This window comes from Neurospora tetraspora, assembly GCF_033439725.1.
Source record: "Neurospora tetraspora strain CBS 560.94 chromosome Unknown B0H65scaffold_2, whole genome shotgun sequence".
Taxonomy (NCBI): domain Eukaryota; kingdom Fungi; phylum Ascomycota; class Sordariomycetes; order Sordariales; family Sordariaceae; genus Neurospora; species Neurospora tetraspora.
The window spans coordinates 4,320,505-4,338,386 of NW_026944384.1; the positions used below are offsets into that span (position 1 = coordinate 4,320,505).

At 52.2% G+C, this 17,882-nt stretch overlaps 6 protein-coding genes across 6 annotated transcripts; 5 read left to right on the forward strand and 1 right to left on the reverse strand.

Annotated features, from left to right (window-relative positions):
* The first annotated feature begins 3,276 nt into the window (after positions 1-3,276).
* B0H65DRAFT_118524 (uncharacterized protein) lies at positions 3,277-4,048 on the forward strand. Its single transcript, XM_062820688.1, has 2 exons — positions 3,277-3,623; positions 3,688-4,048. Exons 1-2 carry the CDS (start codon positions 3,553-3,555, stop codon positions 3,932-3,934), a joined length of 318 nt encoding a protein of 105 aa, XP_062684751.1. The 5' UTR covers positions 3,277-3,552; the 3' UTR covers positions 3,935-4,048.
* A 4,934-nt stretch (positions 4,049-8,982) lies between these two features.
* B0H65DRAFT_118553 (uncharacterized protein) lies at positions 8,983-10,005 on the forward strand. Its single transcript, XM_062820689.1, has one exon. It carries the CDS (start codon positions 9,153-9,155, stop codon positions 9,846-9,848), a length of 696 nt encoding a protein of 231 aa, XP_062684752.1. The 5' UTR covers positions 8,983-9,152; the 3' UTR covers positions 9,849-10,005.
* A 123-nt stretch (positions 10,006-10,128) lies between these two features.
* Positions 10,129-10,491, forward strand: B0H65DRAFT_546495 (uncharacterized protein; the record flags this gene model as incomplete). Its single annotated transcript, XM_062829447.1, has 2 exons — positions 10,129-10,173; positions 10,249-10,491. 2 exons carry the CDS (start codon positions 10,129-10,131, stop codon positions 10,489-10,491), a joined length of 288 nt encoding a protein of 95 aa, XP_062684753.1.
* Positions 10,492-11,860: 1,369 nt separating this feature from the next.
* Positions 11,861-12,657, reverse strand: B0H65DRAFT_118557 (uncharacterized protein). Its single transcript, XM_062820690.1, has one exon. It carries the CDS (start codon positions 12,443-12,445, stop codon positions 11,984-11,986), a length of 462 nt encoding a protein of 153 aa, XP_062684754.1. The 5' UTR covers positions 12,446-12,657; the 3' UTR covers positions 11,861-11,983.
* Positions 12,658-13,009: 352 nt separating this feature from the next.
* Positions 13,010-13,322, forward strand: B0H65DRAFT_457961 (uncharacterized protein). The gene has a single exon (XM_062826378.1). It carries the CDS (start codon positions 13,042-13,044, stop codon positions 13,285-13,287), a length of 246 nt encoding a protein of 81 aa, XP_062684755.1. The 5' UTR covers positions 13,010-13,041; the 3' UTR covers positions 13,288-13,322.
* Positions 13,323-16,243: 2,921 nt separating this feature from the next.
* B0H65DRAFT_122687 (uncharacterized protein) lies at positions 16,244-17,716 on the forward strand. The gene is made up of 2 exons (XM_062820697.1): positions 16,244-17,160; positions 17,385-17,716. The coding sequence occupies exons 1-2, from the start codon at positions 16,442-16,444 to the stop codon at positions 17,506-17,508; spliced, it is 843 nt and encodes a 280-aa protein (XP_062684756.1). The 5' UTR covers positions 16,244-16,441; the 3' UTR covers positions 17,509-17,716.
* The last annotated feature ends 166 nt before the right edge of the window (positions 17,717-17,882 follow it).

Here is a 17,882-nt window from a genome sequence, read left to right on the forward strand (position 1 = left end):
CCGTAAAATTTTTGAGTGTTCCCCGTTCAGACGGCTGCTCGAGTTGCGAGTACAGCGCAGTGTACACTTACCTTCTCTTTCTCAACTAACCTCACAGGAACCTGCTTTCCTTGCAATGCACCTCTCTGCCAAGAGCGTGCAGGTGGGAGAAAATGGGGAGGCGGGTGGATAGAGGGAGTCGGGGAAAGGAAAGCGAAGGAACTGAAGTGGGAAGAGCTGGGGAGAGGGAGGACGGGGCCCGGCTGGATTTAGGTCACGGTGGTGGTGAGGAGCGAGGACGGGAAGTCGAGATGGAGAGCCCGGGGTCGGATGGATAGATAGACGGGTACTAGGCGAAGACTGGACTGCGAAAACAGACAGCAGGCCCGGCCGGTCGACCGTTTCGGTTTCCGCATCATCACACACAGTACCTTACCTTGTAGCCAAAGCCAGGCCTACCCAACTTCACTGGCGCCATAGGCCCACGAGTGTTGGGGCCTGCCGAGTGTGGGAGCGGCCGTGCTGGGGCAGCCCAGGTACAGTGCCTGGTGGGAAACTTGTGGTGGGTGCCCTGCCCACAATTGCTCCGCTATTCTAGGTACCAGGTATCTCTCATACGGGAGGAAAGCGAGCTTTCGTCTCGGTTCTCGAATTCGCCCGCCGCTCTGATTGGCAGGCGTTGGCCCCAATGGCCTTCCTGAGCAAAAAAAAAAAAAACGCCCAAGTAAACACGTAGCCAAGGGGGTCCAAATCTTGATTATCCCTGTTGTCACAAACCCCCTCCCCGGGCTGGAAAGGGAAGTGGGCGACGACCAACCACCCAGGTCGCGATCTGGATTTTCAATACTCTCTTCTCGTTACATTGACCCAAACAGAACTGAGCGGGTTACCACGCCGAAATTCACTGCCTGTTCAGCATTAGCGCGAGGTTTGGAGCCCCATGCTGCTAGTCCCAGCGTCGTTAGAAAACCAAAGCCTTCTTGGTCGCATAGGTAGAGGTGGTGCAATTCCTTGCTCTGCGGGAAGGAAACAAGCAGGTACAACCCATGGAAGACGCAATGTTCAATGATAAGATAGAAGTTACTGAAGTCTGAAAGGGAGGCGAGCCGGGAGGCATGTAGAAGCTTCTTCTCAAATGCGCCTTGCAACCGGTCCTGTCCTGTCTCAACGGCTGCGAAGGGAAGGCAAAAGCAAGAGTTACAGTTGGAAAGCCAGTTGCAAACTGGAAGCCACTTTTGGTTAGCTGGCTACCTTACTTTTTCTCTTGTTTGATACTACGACCAACGATAATAGGGAATCAAGTCGTCCACTGGAAGCTCAAGTATACAGTATCTTTATTGTATTCCAACTGTAGCAAGCTGAATGCTCTGAGGGTGGTTGTACTTTCATGTGTGTGTATAGAAAGATCTCACTGTGTACAGGAGCAGTCGACGTCCACTCTTCTGTCTGTGACACTTCGATTTCGTTTCGGACGGCTTTGGTCATGGTTTCTCGTTTCTAGGAACTGACTATTCGAACACCGGGCAGCAAACAGTGAGCAAGTCAATGGCTTCTTGAGCCTCCCAGTTATTGCCGTCGTAAACAGGACTGCCAACAGACAGCAAGTGTCCAGGTCAGGTAGGTTCTGAGCCATGGGCCAGCAGGTGCCTAGAAACGACATTAGCTCGGGTGGGAGTTGCGACGAAGACGCGACGGGTTCCCGCTGTTGCTTGGACCTTGACTTGGGAAGGCAGAGACGTAAAGGGTACATCATGTTTAATGCCGGAGGCGTAGAGGTATCATGGAACTACGAGGTAAGTCCAAGTATATGCATTCATTATCGAGGTTAGTGCCAGTTCTCAGACTCATCTTTTAGTGAGTAACGGTTCTCAGGGCTGTAAACCGGCGTAAACTTGGAAGGTATGTATCGAGAAGACGAGAGGCTACGGATACAAAGAACGAAACCAACGGAGTGTGTTGCTTCTTCACTTTACAGGTCAGGCCCGGCGTGGAGTTCCTCGGCTGGCAGCTGGCGCCAGGAAGAGAAAAGTTCGGGTGAGGAGAAATGCCCGAGCGGCAACTTGTCAGATTGCCAAGGTTGCAAAGAAACCGCGAAACCGCTCGGGAGTAGGCCAGCTGGCCAGGAGGAGATGGGGAACGAGACAAAACAAAACAAAAACAGACACACCATCTTGCTCTGCGATCAAGTCATGGTTCTCCATCTTCGCCTCATCATTCTTTCAATCTGGCGATTTGTCGTGCTTATGGGGTTTTGCGGTCAATGGCCCTGTTCAGGAATGCATTCAACATAACGTCAGATCTGCGCGTTCACCAAAGGATTTCAAACGAGTGTTCCCGAGAATGGGGTCATGTTAGTGTGTTATGCATATGCTCCTCGTCTGCTCCTCATCGATGCTCGCCATTTGTTAGTAATGCGGGGCATTTTGGCTGCGGAAGCTACAATCGCACTAACATAGCTCCTTCCCCACAGCAACCTTTTCCCGCTTTGACTCTAACATTCCAAGATCTGCTGTCATATGCAATAGCAGTGTCACAACACCTTTCTTCCTCAGCCTCAAGTGGACTTAAACGGTATCTTGGAATAGCAAGACTGAGAGCTGTTTTGAAGCCATTGAATCAAGTGCATGAGCGTTGGATTTCGAGAATATCTCTTTGCTCGTTCTATGCAGGTCTCAGGCTGCCCCCCTTGCCATTGTCGACAGGTACTCACTACGTGTGATTTTTCGTTGATCTCCAAACGAACAACTACGTAGTAGATCGATCAGTGCCAAGTTTCCCTATGGAACCGACGAAAACCGGTCCGGCCCGGCCGGTGCCCAAAACGGCCCATTTCATCTGAACCGGTGGTTCGGGCTTTGGTGGTGCAAAAACGGGCAGACATCATATAAAATCAGGCGGCGCCGGACAGCGTGAAATGCCCAGTGCATATGTACCTATGACTCCTGCTGCTGGATTGCGTGTTTGAGATAACGTCCCAAGACGCGAAAGAGGTTTGCATGTGAATGTAGGACACTGCAGAATCAGACCTTCCGGATTCCAACATGCAACAGATCGAACTCCGCCAGCCTGCTTTGGTCTCCTGCCGCATCACCTTGAGTATGCGCTCTTTTGAGTCAGGCCACCTTACCAAGAAGACCAACTTGGCATCCGATGGCCACAGAAAAGTTCACCGTCGGAGATCCGGAACCTATTTCGCGGATTTACTTTGTGGCCTTGAAGAATTTGAAAAGGAACCGGATGAACCCTATAAGGTCAAAGCGTTCCCAGTGTCACGGGCCTCTCAAACACCACCCTTCTCGGTGATCGCCAAAAAACACTCGTGGATCCGAGGCTGTAGCAGAGATTCTCGCTGGGAACCGCTTGTCGAGATCAGTGTCGAAAAAGTGAGGTATACTCTTTTGATCAGTTCTGTACGATGTAAAAGACGATCGCGGGTATGTACACGTGGAAAAGCGATTCAGTGCAATGTCTGTAGGGTTTAGTGACTGAAGTGAGGCAGAATCTCTCAGTGTTGTCTACATGCGTTCTCAAAGCGTTGAGCGAATAGGGGGTTAAGAAGCACTTCTTCAAGGCATGCTAAGCAGCCAAGGAGGCATTACACCGTTCTTGCTTCACTTCACAACTAGCATTGCCATGGCCTTCGGGTATGTTCCCTTTTGCTGTCCCGCGCTGTACCTGAATTAGTTGCGTTGTCTAACAATCTCACAGCAAGCGATCCGGCAAAAAGCTTGCCGAAACACCCATTCTGGCGGATCGTCAAACCCGCGCCGTGTTGGCTGGCCGGCTGCAGCCGGGGAAGAATCTCATCGGTTACCCCACCCGGCCGGCAACAAGCCCCACACTCTCCGATCGGCGACCCCACTCGGCTGCGCCGTGTAGCCGATGCCCCGACCTTCCCGTCATCACCGGGTCCGAATCAACGATGACTTTTGGTTTTTCGCAGTACCACGCCTAGCGCTTTGATACTTTTCTACTGTCATCGTGGACGGTGTCATAAGACCGATGACCTCGAAACGTCCACCACTCACATACCTGATCAGGCCCGGCTCCGACACGGGGCAAGTAGCTGGTACATAGGTACTAAAGTTTGGGAGTTTTCTGACGCTCTACCTTGCCGGTGCGGTATCTTTCCCGCAGTGTCAGTCTACCGCTTCCCCTGAGACTTACTTGTACAGCTCAACCTCTACACCGTAAGTTCGAGTCGAAGGGAAGGCGATTGCAACCAATGTGTGATGAAGCCCTGAATCTCTGTTCTGGGCGCGCAATCACAGAGCTGAATCTCAACGCAGGGCTCAGGAGTGAGTATCACCTGTCTGAAAAGGTTTCCATGATAGGTGTGCGGGAGAGCCTCCCTCGCGTGGTTGTTTGGAATTCGTGGCACCTTGGAAAGTGTTCCTCGGGTCTCTCTGGGGGTGCACTGGTTGGTGTCCCGCAAAAGATTCGTGGTCTTCAGAGACTGGCTGGTTTCTCGGTCACTTGATCTCGTCAAAGTCATTTTTGGCAAAGCAGGGCAGATAGGTACCGTCTCAGAGACAACCCGCCATCCAGGCGAACAATAATTCGCCTGATGGTGAAGACCAAACTTACCTGGCGCATCGGATCTGGTATCATGATACGGTCTGGAGGCGGTGATGCTGGAAATCAGTGTTCTTAACTCCACGGGAGCAGGCTCCGAATCGAGAACCATGTGCAGCATGAGGAAGTTCGCTGGGGTGTTCGAGTTGGTTGGGCTATTGCTTATGCGTGGCACTCTTGAGACTCGTTACTGGATGTATGACTTGCGAGTTTTCTGTTTGAAAAAAATACAAGATCAGATTACCCGTGGAGATAGGGTGGCTTTCTGACCCATCCCCACTCTCCTACAGAAGTGGGGATGGGTGAAAAAGGCCACCCTATCTCCACGGGTACCCTTCGCCAACTGACACGATGAAATCGCCAAGTTTGACATTCAAATTTGTCTTCAAAAGCAAAGTCGCGATGCTACAGTTTTCACGTACCCAAAAATGGCCCACCTCCATGGTACACTGTAGCAGGAAGTTTTGGTGAGACAACCTCTTGTTCCTAGGCGTTCCCCGGTATCATCACGCACCCTTCGAAAATTCCCGAATTCTTGAGTTCTCCTTTTCACTCAGGCAGGGACTTGAGAGTCTCAGGTTTAATGTCAACAGCAGCCCTTTCCCTGTACGTCTGTGAATGTTACGGTAGGAATAACCCTTTGATCTTGTTAATGATCCATACCTCTATCATTGGCGCAAGATGCACATGCAGGGTCAGGTAATCTTTTGTTTCTTCGTCCCCGTACCATCCATGTCTGTCCAGTGAACTTTTTAAGATCCACGACATGCCTTATCTCGACCCGGTTCTGAATTCGGGAATCAGAAATCAACAGGTTCGGAGGTAGTAACGCACCGAGTCCCTGCATTCTGGGTTACCTTGACCTGCAATTCACAGTTGAGGTAACGGGAAGTTGAGGAGCAGACAAGGGCAACCACGCAGGTCCCTCTTCATCACCGGTGAATTTCATATTAGGAAACCACAGCAGTACCTATCAAGTATCGACAGAGATGGATGGAATATACCTCTCGGTAATATCGAATCTATTACACGACTCGATGATACTGGCTCAGTATAAAAAAACCAAACCCGTATCCGCCGGTAACGAACGCCAGAAGATCGTATTGCACCTACCGCGCCCATCACCAGAGGCATTGGCAGTCGAAAGGAAGGAACTGGGACACCCACGCTTGCATGGAGCGAATGCAGAGCGGTTAGGTGCTTGTGCATTAATGAATTGCTACCAATCATAATTCTTCTTTTGCTAGAGATGGCGTCTCGTTGGCTTGTTTCAGGTTTTTTTTTTTTTTGTTTACCTGTACCTTACGCCGCCGTTGTCGTGGGTAAGCCTGTCCTGGCAAGGGTTGGGCAGCACAGCGTATCAGCCTTACACAGTACACAGAGCCAAAGAAGATGGAGTGGATATGGTTTCACCTTGTACACAGTGTATCTCCCAATTCTACCGGGGAACTCTACCTTGGTGCTATGAGACTCGCAACACCCACATAGTCGCCTCAAGGTGCAGTATCAAAACGTCGCTGTGTGTGTTCGCCGAGTCCATCCGTGGAGTGTCGTCGGGGATCTTGAACGGAAATAGAAAACTTCGGAGGTCCATCCATCGAAGCCGATCACAAGCTTCAGGCTCCCAGGTCCGTCCGTTAGCTTTCCTGCGTCCCGGTAGGGCTCAGGCCCTGACGCCTTGCAGCAGCATCACGGGCACGACGGGGTACAGATGGAACTGGACCTTCTGGGGCCCTTCAACGTTCCGACAGCAGCACGGAGGTATCGCCATTCGAGATGCCACCTGGCAGACAGTCAGAGAACAACCAGAACTCTCGGTTTGGCTTTCGAAGAATGGAAAAGCAACGAGGCTAGAAGTGCCAGGTCGCTTGGCGCAATCCGATAGAGCTTTTGACAATGTTCGATAACATGTCTATCCGCCGATCAACACATGGCATGTCCTTTCCGTCCCATGTATAGGTATACCTTGACTCGCTGCGTGCGAGATATGACAGGTAGAGGTTACCGATACCGAACCTAAAGAACGTTTCCTCCGCTGTACAGCGCAATACGAACTCCAATCCTCCACAATTGTAGCTCGTCGTCCCTCATCCGTGATCTGTTGATTATTCTTGAGTCTCGCTAGGTACTTGGCTCACCGGCTACCTCTGGGGGTTGTTAACTGATTGCTTCCAAAACACCGACCCCCGACCGGAGAAGGATGTTGCCAGAGGTCGGCCAGGCCAGGCTGGGATCTCAATGGTAAGACATGGTGTCAGCGAATGCAGCTTGACCTGCCGTTCGGGTTTGGCTTTATCTTCCCGCGCCAGCTTCTGGCCGGGTGTGGTACGAAATGGAAAGCCACCATGTAATCAATCCAATCATGGCCCACCACGTCTTCAAGCCCACAACCACACCACCACACGCCCTGTCGAGGTGGCCGGCTGTCTCCCATTCGATATTGGCGAGGGGGACGAGCTGACCTCGAGATCAACATGCTCCCTCTCATCGTATCAGAGCGCGGTCCAATGAATTGTGCGCTGGCAATGACGATGGGGGGATAGCGCGGAGAGTTGTTGTTGCTCGGCTGGAACCTGGGGGCCCGGTCTCGCCGGTCCATTTTTGTAGCAATTCTTGCCATCTCATTCTTGCGGTGTGGGCAACCTGTTGTTGTCGTCGAGGATGTGTCTGCTTCTTGAAGGATGTCGTCGCGACTAAAAACCCCAAACCCTTGGGTTGGGACAAGAGAGACTGCACGAACTGCCCGGCGTTATGCAAATCATAGGCACCGCGACGTGCTTACACCCCTTCCATCCCATCCTATTCGCCGGGGACGAGCTGCATGCGCGGACCGTTTTCCGCCTTACATGGGCAGCCGGGAATGCAGCAAGCAACTGTGACGGTGGAGAGGGAAGAACACAAGTGCGAAGTCGCAAGACACAAGTTTACAGGTTGGGTACCTCCCTGCCTCGAAGGCTCGACAGGGCCAAGGCCAGTCCAAGGTATGCCGGAGGTGAGTGACTGACAAGTCATCCTCGCTTTGCCAGAGGTTTTTAGCGTTGTTCTCATGCACAGTGAAGATTCGAAGTCTTTTGAATTGTATTGGCATCCCAAAAAAGAGGTGAATCCATCACCATCTGCTCCTGCAAGTCAACGATGTGCCTGAACACTTGCAAGAAGCTAATTCGCACGACATGTTGACGAGATAGTAACAAGTGGATAATTCAGGGGCACTGCTTCGGACAATACCAGAGTTGAGCAAGGAAGGATTCCAGATCATGTTCATGCCCCGGCTCTGTGGTGAGGTGTCTGATATCGCCATCGTTCACATCCATACCTGGTCTGGTACAGATAGCACTCAGTTTACCAAACATGGAGTTGTGTACAAACGAAAGAAGCCACGCCACCAGCAAGAAAACACCAGCTGGTAGGTACCTCTGTAGATGGCCCAAGACTCTGGCGCAATATAGGCTTTTGCGCAAACTCGAGTCCAGTCTATAGGTAGCTAACTCTATGCGCCTCAGCATCAAAACTCGAGATTGTCCGTTTTGTATACATCTTAGATACCTGTATAACCACTGCATCTCCATGATACAACGGGGCATCATGGACATGCGAGGACACTCCAGATCAACAACCTCAACCGGGTACCTCGACCGAGCTCGTTCACTGCACTGTGGGCTTCCAGAATGGGGTTAGCTTGATCTCCTCTTCACCGCTAGTTCAACCAAGGCTGCAGCGAGTGCGGACTGCTCAGTCGAAGCGTAGACCCCCTCCCCGGTCGGCCTTCTTTTCTCAACCCCACTGTTTCATACCACACAGTACGGTATCTTGGGTGTAAGATACATCTGAGCGCTACCTTGCCCTGTTCGTGATTGCTGTTTTTATTCGACCCCTCACCATCAGATGGAAGTCACGATCCAGCCCGCAGTGGTCGCTACCCCAATGCCAGATCAGGATACGGGCTTGATAACCGCGAGATGGGACGAAAGGGAAGTGGGGCCCAGACTCCCGTCAACTTGGAAGTGGAACATGCAAAACTGAAATCCGGAAATCGATACAAGCATTTCCATTTGGTGCTTGTTTCGTTGTTTCTTCTGCCATCCCATTGTTCGCATCTGCCGGCGACAACTTCAATTGCTTTTTACTATGGTTATACTGCCTTGTTCAGCATCATTGATACCTTTTGCTGTGCCGCTGCGTTCATTTCAATTGCAACACTTTCACTTTGATGGCGCGCCCACTGTGGTGCATACCTACCTCCAGAAGATGTTTTGACTTGACGATGAGTGTGCCTTGTGAGGCCGACGCTTCCACGCTTGAGGCTACCCATCATCAGACGCCCTCCGCCCTCCGAAGTCCGAACCTTCGCCCTCCTACCCGCCCTCGCGGCCTCTTCATCCCTCTCATCCCCGTGGTCTCGGATCCATTCCCAAATCTAGCCATGGGAAGTTTCATACAGACGAATGATGAAGCTATCCATCACCCTCTCATGTACTACGGAGCTATGCGCTAATAATAGCCAGACTGTCAGGTCCAGCCAGTTCTGTCTGTCACGATCAAAACCAAATGTTCTCGGTTATCCGTCACGAGAAAAAGTAGCATTCTGAACCTCTCAGATGCACGCACGGTACAATGGCGGCCACCGGTGGTTGGGATTGACTTGGATCTTTGTGGAGCACGGTGGACGGTTGGCTATCACGCAAGAAATCAACGACATTTTTTTTATTTTTTATTTTATTTTTCTCGCCCTTCCAGTCGTCCAGCCTCTTTTCTCCTCGCGCCAAGAGGTGACCCCCTCATTCTCGAATGGGGCCATCCCCACCAACGCAGTGTCGTGGCCATGCGTGAGAGGGTTCTCTCCCACACACCTGCGTATGCCAGCGCGGGCGGCGGCGGGATACTGCGTCAGTAGCTTCTCCAGTCCCCATCATGTATGGAAGATCTATCTGTCTCTCCCGATGCGCTGTCCTACATTAGCCTACATACATGTTGCAGCGAAGCATGTCCACACCCCCCTCTCCATGGTTTCTCATGGTGTTGACCTTGCCTGCCACTCCCTGTCAGCCAGTCGAGACCGTCAATCACCCAGTCAACAAGCCAGTCAGTCTCTCGCAAGCCTCGCTCCTTCGATCCCGCCAGAAGGTCGAGAAGCCGTACCTACATTCAGGACCGGTAGCCGGAGGGAAAGCCCTGGGCCAGTTGCCAGTTGCAGGGGAAACCTGGAGGGGCGAGACGAGTTCAAGAAGCAATCACCAACAAGCATCTATTCCGAGGAGAAATCGCATCACAATTCGCTGGCTGCTCTACGGTAAGCAGACGAACTCATGAGGTCGTATCTACCAAGAGAGCTGACTGGTCTCTTGGTAAACTGGCGTCCCCGAGCCCATACCGGATCTTGGTCGGCACGTCCCAGCACAACCGTTCCAGACAATAGAAAAGATGGGCAGGTGTTCCAGGAACTGGACATCGGGGCCAAGCCGACAGAGAGAGGGAAAGGAAGCAGTGAAAGTGAAAAAAGGTGGTAGAAACAGAAAGCCACTCGATCAAGCAGAAGCCCGTGGCAGGCGTGTGTGTGCCTCCGGATCACCTTCCATGCACGGCGTCCACCTGCTTCTGCTTTGGCTGGATGCGGGTATGGTGGAACTGCATGGTCAGTCAAGGCCAGAAGTCTCAGGGCGACCCCATTCAGTTGCTTGACTTTCCACGCGGTAGCTCCCTCTCCCCTTCGGCTACCGGTTTCTCTGCTGCGTGCTCTTGCGCACCCTCACCTTGCATGCCCGACCTGCAGCAATCTACGAGATCTTTGCCATCTTCCGCGATTACACGACAAAGGGTCCGCTTCTCGTCTACGCAGTCTGTATAGCACGACATGGGGCTACGAGATCACTCTGTATAGTCAAGACAGTGAAGCTGGGGCAACTAGGAGCGAGCGAGTCGCAAGCATCTTGCGACTGATGGCAATTCTGGTCTGGCGCTGAGCGAGATACCAAAGGGCTAAAATGCAACGCCAGAAACGTTGACCAATTCGTGAGGAGAGGGAGGGGATTCGAATCTGAACGAGGGAAACCGCCCGTGGTTCTCGTCCATCCATTCTGCCATCCAACCAACCACTCGATGCCTGCCCTTGAACGGCAGGGGACTGCTTCTCGATGATGGTGCGGGGATGCACGACGCAGTGCACTGCACCTCCAACCCATGTTGCCCCGCTGGTCAATCAACATCACTACGTATTCGACGCAAGTATGCTTCGCATTACATACATGTGCCCCTGTGATGCTTCCCCAGCTACCTACCTCTCTTTTGACCTCACCACTGCCGATGCTTTTCAACGGTTCTCACGTCAAGAGACAACGGTCAGCGCAACAGAAAGTACCCTCAGTATTGGGGCTACCGACTTGTAACCTGCCTCTATACACACCAATGCGCCTGACAACTCTCGTTCGGGAGATGGGCAGAGAGTCGATTCCCTGGAGGTGTTGTGGAACACGAGATTTTCTATCCCTATCCCGAACCCCATCCTCGTCGTGTTGGACAAAAGCAACCGTTTCCGTTACCCTTGTCCCCTATATGCTTCTCTTTGGGGACATTTCACACCCCTGTTTCCGAGTGGCACACATAAACCCCGGCTCCTAAGTGGTCTAGTCTTGCCTCTTTTCTGGGTTTGCTGAACAAACTGTTCACTGCGCAGCGCCGGAGTCCAGGAAGGAACTGAAGGCGAAAAGGTCTCCTGGAGAGCATGTTGTGTACTCTTTGGGACAGGAGAGTTCTTGTTCGTCCATTGACTCCCGGGGGAACATATGCGACGCGAATGCGGCATCAATTTCCTATATTGGCAGAGGCAATACTCCCCGAGAAATATAGCCGACTCGTGAGACCGGGCGGACGGTAATATTATACCTGATACGCGAGTATACCTCTATCAACAAGTCCAGGAGACGAGAGTAAGCAGAGTCGTCAACATTGACTGGCGGGCCTGGCTGACGGAAGATCACTCTGCTTATGATGGAAGGGTCCATGATACCCTGATACCGAGATCCTCCCCCACCCGTTGATGCTACCACTGTTTTGGGTGTTTCGTTTTGGAACTGGAGATACACCAAACTTTGAGTTGGCGAATCTCTTCACCAACAGAGTGAAAGTTGTCCCCCGTATATATGAGATGGTGTGGTGGTGCATGGCACGTACAGTGCCGCTGGGCATAAGCTTATTAGCAACAAGGTGAGCGGCATAAGATCAATGCCCCGGGGCTTCGATGTCCCTTCGCCACTTCAACTACCACTGCGGCACGCCGTAGGGACTTTTTGGGGGACCTGGTTTGTCACTCACTGCCTGTTTTCCCCCTCCCTGGTCAGCAATCATCAATACTTTGCCCTGGTATGCTTGCTATGCCTGCCTCTCCATTTCCTGCAAGTGCGGCAGTGGCCGCGGTGCTGCCGTCTATGCATGCTCATGATCGTTTTTGCCATCGTTTCGTTTTGCTTGTTCTGGCGAGATACACTCTATCAAAGATGAGTTTGGCTTCCAGAAAGTGTGTATGGAGTCTACGTGTGTCCACCAAGCTCGGCGCTCCTATACATACTATGTACACTTTGCGTACATGTGCAGCGTGTATATATGATCCAACATAATTGTAGTTACCCGAGATACCACTACGCGTTGGAAGGTCGAGCCGTTGATTATTCCTATCTGATCTGATATCGATACCGCACATCATCAAGATCAAAACGATAGGCAAGATGGACAGACGGGTAGGCATAGCCAAAAACATCCACCTAATCGTCAAGATAGGTACTGCCTCTGGACAGAAAATGGGCACTACTTGAAAATCGAAACACTGGCTTGTCCCTTGCCGTGGCATGGAGAAGCTCGAACAGGTCACTGATTCGAGATCGTCGAAACGTCCGCCCATCTTTGCCACAACAAGTAAGACAAAATACACCAAAAATAATCACAACCCAGCTTCCTCTAGCCAGGCTTTTTTTTCTTCATATGTCAGAGTCAGACTTCGCTTGTTACCGCTTTTACTCACTCGATGTGGTTTTACTCAACCTGCGCTAAGATCTGGACTAGCAAAGCCTAACAAGGGCTTCGACCAATCTTCTAGTGAGTTGATGCGGGTCGCAGGGTTTCTTGGGAACGATCCAGTAGCAGGATTGGTTGAGTAAAACCACATCGAGTGAGTAAAAGCGGTAGTCTCAACCAGCGGGTCGTCGAACCAAGAAGGCGGGGCAAGGACGGTCAGTCATCAGTGGTTCAGAACGAGGACTATGGAAAGAACCAGACCAGAATCAGAATCAGGGAAGCTCGACGGTGCGAGACGGCGAGCTGGCGACTAAGGGCGACTACGGTGATGATGGTTGCATGTTTGATGCCGATATTTCCATAGCTGATGTTCAATGGCGTCCGGGCGGCGCGGCGGCGGCAAGGTCAAGGTTTCAAATGCCACAACCAGGTCTTTTTCCTTCCCTTTCCCCCCAGCCATCCCCATCCAGCCATCGCAACGGGATGCAAGCAAGAGCACGTCAACTGCTTTACCTACTGCCGGTGTCACTGTACTGTACGCAGAGTCCTTGCGCTCGACTCCTTTGGATATCGATGGGGGAGGTTGCTCGATTTCGCAACCCACCATCCATTCATTGTCCCTTCCTCTATCGAGCATCAATCGATGGCATGGCCCTTGCCTATTTTGTTCTTTTTCCCTCTTTGTGTCATTTGTCTTTCCTTCGTTCCTTCCTCCGTTCGGATGGATAGTGAATCTCTCCTTCCCTTCCCTTCCCTTCCCTTCCCACCCCCCCGCTCGCACCTTCCCAGGCCTCCCCCGACCCCCCGCCCCTCCGCCCGCCCTAAACCCCGGTCATCGGTGGCCGGGGTTAGGGAGGCCTGGGAGGGGAGGGGGGGTTCTCGGTTTTTGGTGAGGGGAAAGCCGAAGGCTGGACCGCTAAGGTAACCGGGAAAAGAACCGAACCGACCGGCCGCCGTGCGCGAACCCCTGGGGGGTTGTGAGGCCGGGGGTAAGGGTGAGGGGGTCTGGTAACATGGATTGAATTCGCAGCAAGGGTTGAACGATGGTCTTTGGTTTTTTTGTGTGGAGGAAGCTTTTTTAGAAGGTGGAGTGAGCGGGATCGGGGCGATAGGTAGGCGCTTCCGACTTGGCTCGTGTTTTCAGATGTGTTTTTTGTACGATTTCTGTGTTTTGTGTGTTCACCTTTGACATCCGGTTTTCTGTGCAATTGCTGTTGTGTTGTTGGAGGCTCCCTTTTTCCTTGCATTTTTCTTTTGAGCTTTTTTTCTTTTTTGTGTTTTCATGGTTGACTTTCCTCTATCCTTGCTTGTTCAGTTGGCTCGGGCGATCCTTCCTGGATGGGAAGTATGTCCACACTTTACTGTGTGGAATTTATGGGGTTTTTGGCTTGAGATCTCTGGACCACAGTACATGACATGACATGATAGGGTTCCATACAGTTTATTTTCGATCTGCCAAAGTACGCATTGCTCAAGTACAACCTTGTTTAGTGCCCGCTTGGAAAGCTTGGATGATAAACTTAACAGACACCCCCTCCCTTCCCCAGTCTCTTTTGCTCCGCAGACTATCCTCTGTTTGTCCTGTCGCAAGAAGAGAAGCGAAAGGGTTTGTCTGATTTACCTAAGTGATATGGAGTATAGTCGTCTAGTCTCTAGTCGGATCCCTGCTAACTTCAAACAACCTCCAACTTCGGCTCTGGAGAATCTGGGATCTTGGAACTAGTCCTATAATTCGACCGATTGCATTCGATACAGTCCGGGATTTTCATGTTTGTCTATCGATGTCGATTGGGGGTGGAGTTGCGCGTTCTGAAGCGAAAGGGCAAGGAAAAGTCTCCGATGGACGGAAACGAAAGGATAAGACGACGCAAAAGACAAGAGATTGGTAAATGCTGCCCTTCAGAGTTTGCCGCTTGGCTGCAATATGGAATGGGGCCCTGGTTGCAAGGAGGCTTCCAAGGTAAACAAAAGAGAATTGTCGATTTGTTCCTTGCTTTTGCAAGCTCTCGGCAGTTGTCTGGAAAGGAGTAAGCAGAAGACGACAGTCTGAACAAGCGACTCTTCCACATACCTCCATCATTGTCATTATGTCGTCGTCTTTCGCTGTGGCCCCCACTGATTATACACTACGGTAGATAGACTCACATACTACGTTATGCATAAAGTAGTGTGTGTAGACTACAGATGGCATCCACACCACCTAGCTAACCTACCGGTCATGCCTTACATAGCCGTTGATGCGTCTGTATGTGCAATTGTGCATAGCTACTGCAGTACTTGCATTACGCATAGTGTACATGAGCGGTTGAGACTCGCAGGGCGCAAGGCGGCCCGTTCGGTGATCTACAGTGCAGTGGTGGGCGATGAGATTCGGAATCTTGACCACCGGTCAACCCTTGAGCCTCTTTCACTATCACTTTCGCTTGGGTAGACGAGCTAGGGTTGTGTGTGATGGGTACACGGTCCATTGAGGGGGATTTCATGATGTAGCGAGAGTCTAGTGTTAGAGGTAAGGTGATTGGGGATGGGAAAGGTGGATGATGTGATGACGGCGGCGGTTGATTTGTGAGGAGGCTGGGGACATGACCCGGGCTACAGTACCTGTCCGGAGATACTCACAAGTAGCAACAACAAGCAAGCAAGCAACAATTGGCAACCTCCTTTTTCTTGTGTTGTTGTCCAGGCCTTCTTTTCTTTGCTTTTTCAGTGTTTTGTGGTGGATCATCCGTGTCTCGGGAAGGGACGTCGAGAAAAGGGTCCTTCCTAGCCGAAGCCGAGAAGAAGAAAGGGGAAGGAAAAGCCGAAATCAAGGGAGTTATCACGAGAGTATACCGTACTGTTTCTGAGGAGCGAGAGCTGTCCAGCAAGAGAAGAGCTAGAGGTACGCCAACGCCGCCGCCTCCTTCCGCAATGTTGTAGAGGCACCTGTTTGCGTTCAAGCACCCCCTCTCGAGCCACTCCTGCCGGGGCTGGGTATTGTTGATTGCCTGCTGTTTTCGTGGTTTTGTGTCACCCTTGCCAGGCTGATGTGATTCGGTACCAGTCCTTGCTTTGTTTGTGCGCCTTTCCCGGCCAACCGACCTGAGTCCACGGCGGCGGCGCAGTTGCGCGGCTCAGGAAACAGTCTTTTGATAGCAAACAGCACCTTGAGGGGGGTCGGGGGGTCAACTTGACAGTGCTTGACAAGTGGGATGTGTAGGCGTGGGAGGCTGACAAGAACAGGCGCGGGTTGTTGGTGTCGTTCAAAGCTGACCAACAACTCTGCCTAAAGGGACAATATATGAAGTCAAACGGGAAATCAATATGGGGACGTATCCGATGCCTCGAGGGTGTGTGATGCTCCAAATTGAATATCATGGCACAAGGCGATGTTTGTTGTACGCTCAAGAGGTTTGAGGCACCCGGCAGGCATGAAGGATGCCCGGACATGTGAAGCGGGATGTTATGTCAGAATCTCTGTTAGTGCAGCAACGCAGAACCTACACAATTCAGGGCTTCTCGTTAACAAGCATAAGGAACAAAGCGACCGCTGAAACAAAGACTCAAGAAAACAACAGCAGCGGGACTCACATGACCTCGCGAGCGCTTTGAAGATGGAGACGCGGCAATGGAACGGGACCCTTTGGAGTCGTGTTCCAGGTCGGCGTGTTGCCCAAACACTCGCATTCCATTCCATCTGTTGCAATGTTGAACCAACCTGCCGTGCGCTTTCACTCCAGTTTTGATCCGCCAGTGGCTATTATTTGACCAGCACATTCAATTTGCGCATCCCGACAACGCCACGACCGCCTACTGGATCGATCAAATAGTCAGTTGACGCCGTGACAGCCTGGAAGGCGCCCCTACAGCCAACAAGTGCAAAGCAAACAATCTACGCTGTGCTATGGCTCCTCCTGTCCACCCCAAGCAGCCGCCACCGGCAGAACCGATTCATTCTGGCCGCGCATTCGACCCGTGGAATTCGGTAGCGGCCGGCCATCAGCGAGCCGAAACTCGGGTGCCAACCGGGTGGCGTGAATCTCGTGCCAGGAAGCTGCAGAGTCAGTTCCGCGCCGGCCCTTCCGGTGGCGACCGAATCTCGGACTTTGTTGGGGCTGGCGCCCAAGATTTCGACGAGAAGCGTGGCGTCCTGATCCCAAAGGAGGTACGAGCTCGCGCACTGAACAGCGTTGCCGATATGCTACGGAACCCTGGCACCATGGCGACGGCGTCACAAACAAGTTCGCAGTCACCGTCATGTCTACCAGAAGAGGAAGGGCTACGGAAAGGGATTGGGCATGTTGAAGACGAGGAAACTCGACAGCAATGGCAGGGAAAGGAGGAGGGAGGCTCAAGCAACAGCAGGAAAATCTTCGATGGGTTGAATATCTACGTCAATGGTAGCACTCATCCTCTGATCTCTGATCATAAACTGAAGCAAGTCCTCGCCGAGAATGGCGCTCGTATGTCTATCCATCTCGGCCGCCGCCAAGTCACACACGTCATCCTAGGCAAACCGACCGGTCGAAATACCGGCGCCGGTGGTGGACTCGCCGGCGGGAAACTGGAGAAAGAGATCCGCAGAGTCGGCGGTTGTGGCGTCAAGTATGTCGGTGTCGAATGGTAAGTCTGCTCTCTTCCCCGGCAACAAACTGGTCATAGGACATGTGTATACTGTGCTACCTCTTGCCCGTCCATGTTCGTCCTTCTTGGGACTCCGTAAAGTCTCTTCCCAACCCAATCGTTCATTCACCCACCCCCTCTCCGTTGGTTGAACCTGCGGTGTATGATGCACCGCTTGACGGATACTGTGCTTACGCTAACGCTGTCCTCTCCTTTCCGACCAGGGTTCTGGAGAGCATCAAGGCAGGCAAGCGGCTGCCCGAGGCGAGGTTCGCTAACCTCAAGATCGCGGCAAAGGGGCAGCAAAGTGTTCTCTCCGCCTTCTCGAAGAACAAGCCGCCAGCATGATGGACCTACTAGGGCGCATTCCGACGATGAGGGAGGATAACGCTGGACGAAAAGGCGCCGTGAGGACAGACACGGGAGCTTACATGTTGTGTTGTATGGCGGCCGCTGCCTCGACTATCTTGGTCCTTCTTTCTCCTGTCCTGTCCAAGGTTCCGGGTTACTATGCTTTCCTCCTCACGCCTCGCTCGCGTTAGCTGGGTGAAGTAGAGTAACCTTGGATGGGAAGAGAAGTGATGTGTGCAAAATGCTGCGGCATGCATGCCCTTCCCTAACACAATGACACGACACGACAGCATACAATCCGGCGGAGCGAAGCAAAAGGGCCACATACCTAGCACGACGAGGCATTACACAGCACCACGATCAACGATGGA

Excerpts from the sequence above, each read along its gene's own strand:
- B0H65DRAFT_118524 (XM_062820688.1), top strand. The coding sequence starts at position 3,553 with ATGCTAAGCAGCCAAGGAGGCATTACACCGTTCTTGCTTCACTTCACA. Across the intron at positions 3,624-3,687 it reads AGCATTGCCATGGCCTTCGG|CAAGCGATCCGGCAAAAAGC; the intron begins GTATGTTCCCTT and ends ACAATCTCACAG.
- B0H65DRAFT_118553 (XM_062820689.1), top strand. The coding sequence starts at position 9,153 with ATGCACGCACGGTACAATGGCGGCCACCGGTGGTTGGGATTGACTTGG.
- B0H65DRAFT_118557 (XM_062820690.1), bottom strand. The coding sequence starts at position 12,445 with ATGGGCGGACGTTTCGACGATCTCGAATCAGTGACCTGTTCGAGCTTC.
- B0H65DRAFT_457961 (XM_062826378.1), top strand. The coding sequence starts at position 13,042 with ATGCAAGCAAGAGCACGTCAACTGCTTTACCTACTGCCGGTGTCACTG.
- B0H65DRAFT_122687 (XM_062820697.1), top strand. The coding sequence starts at position 16,442 with ATGGCTCCTCCTGTCCACCCCAAGCAGCCGCCACCGGCAGAACCGATT. Across the intron at positions 17,161-17,384 it reads AAGTATGTCGGTGTCGAATG|GGTTCTGGAGAGCATCAAGG; the intron begins GTAAGTCTGCTC and ends CTTTCCGACCAG.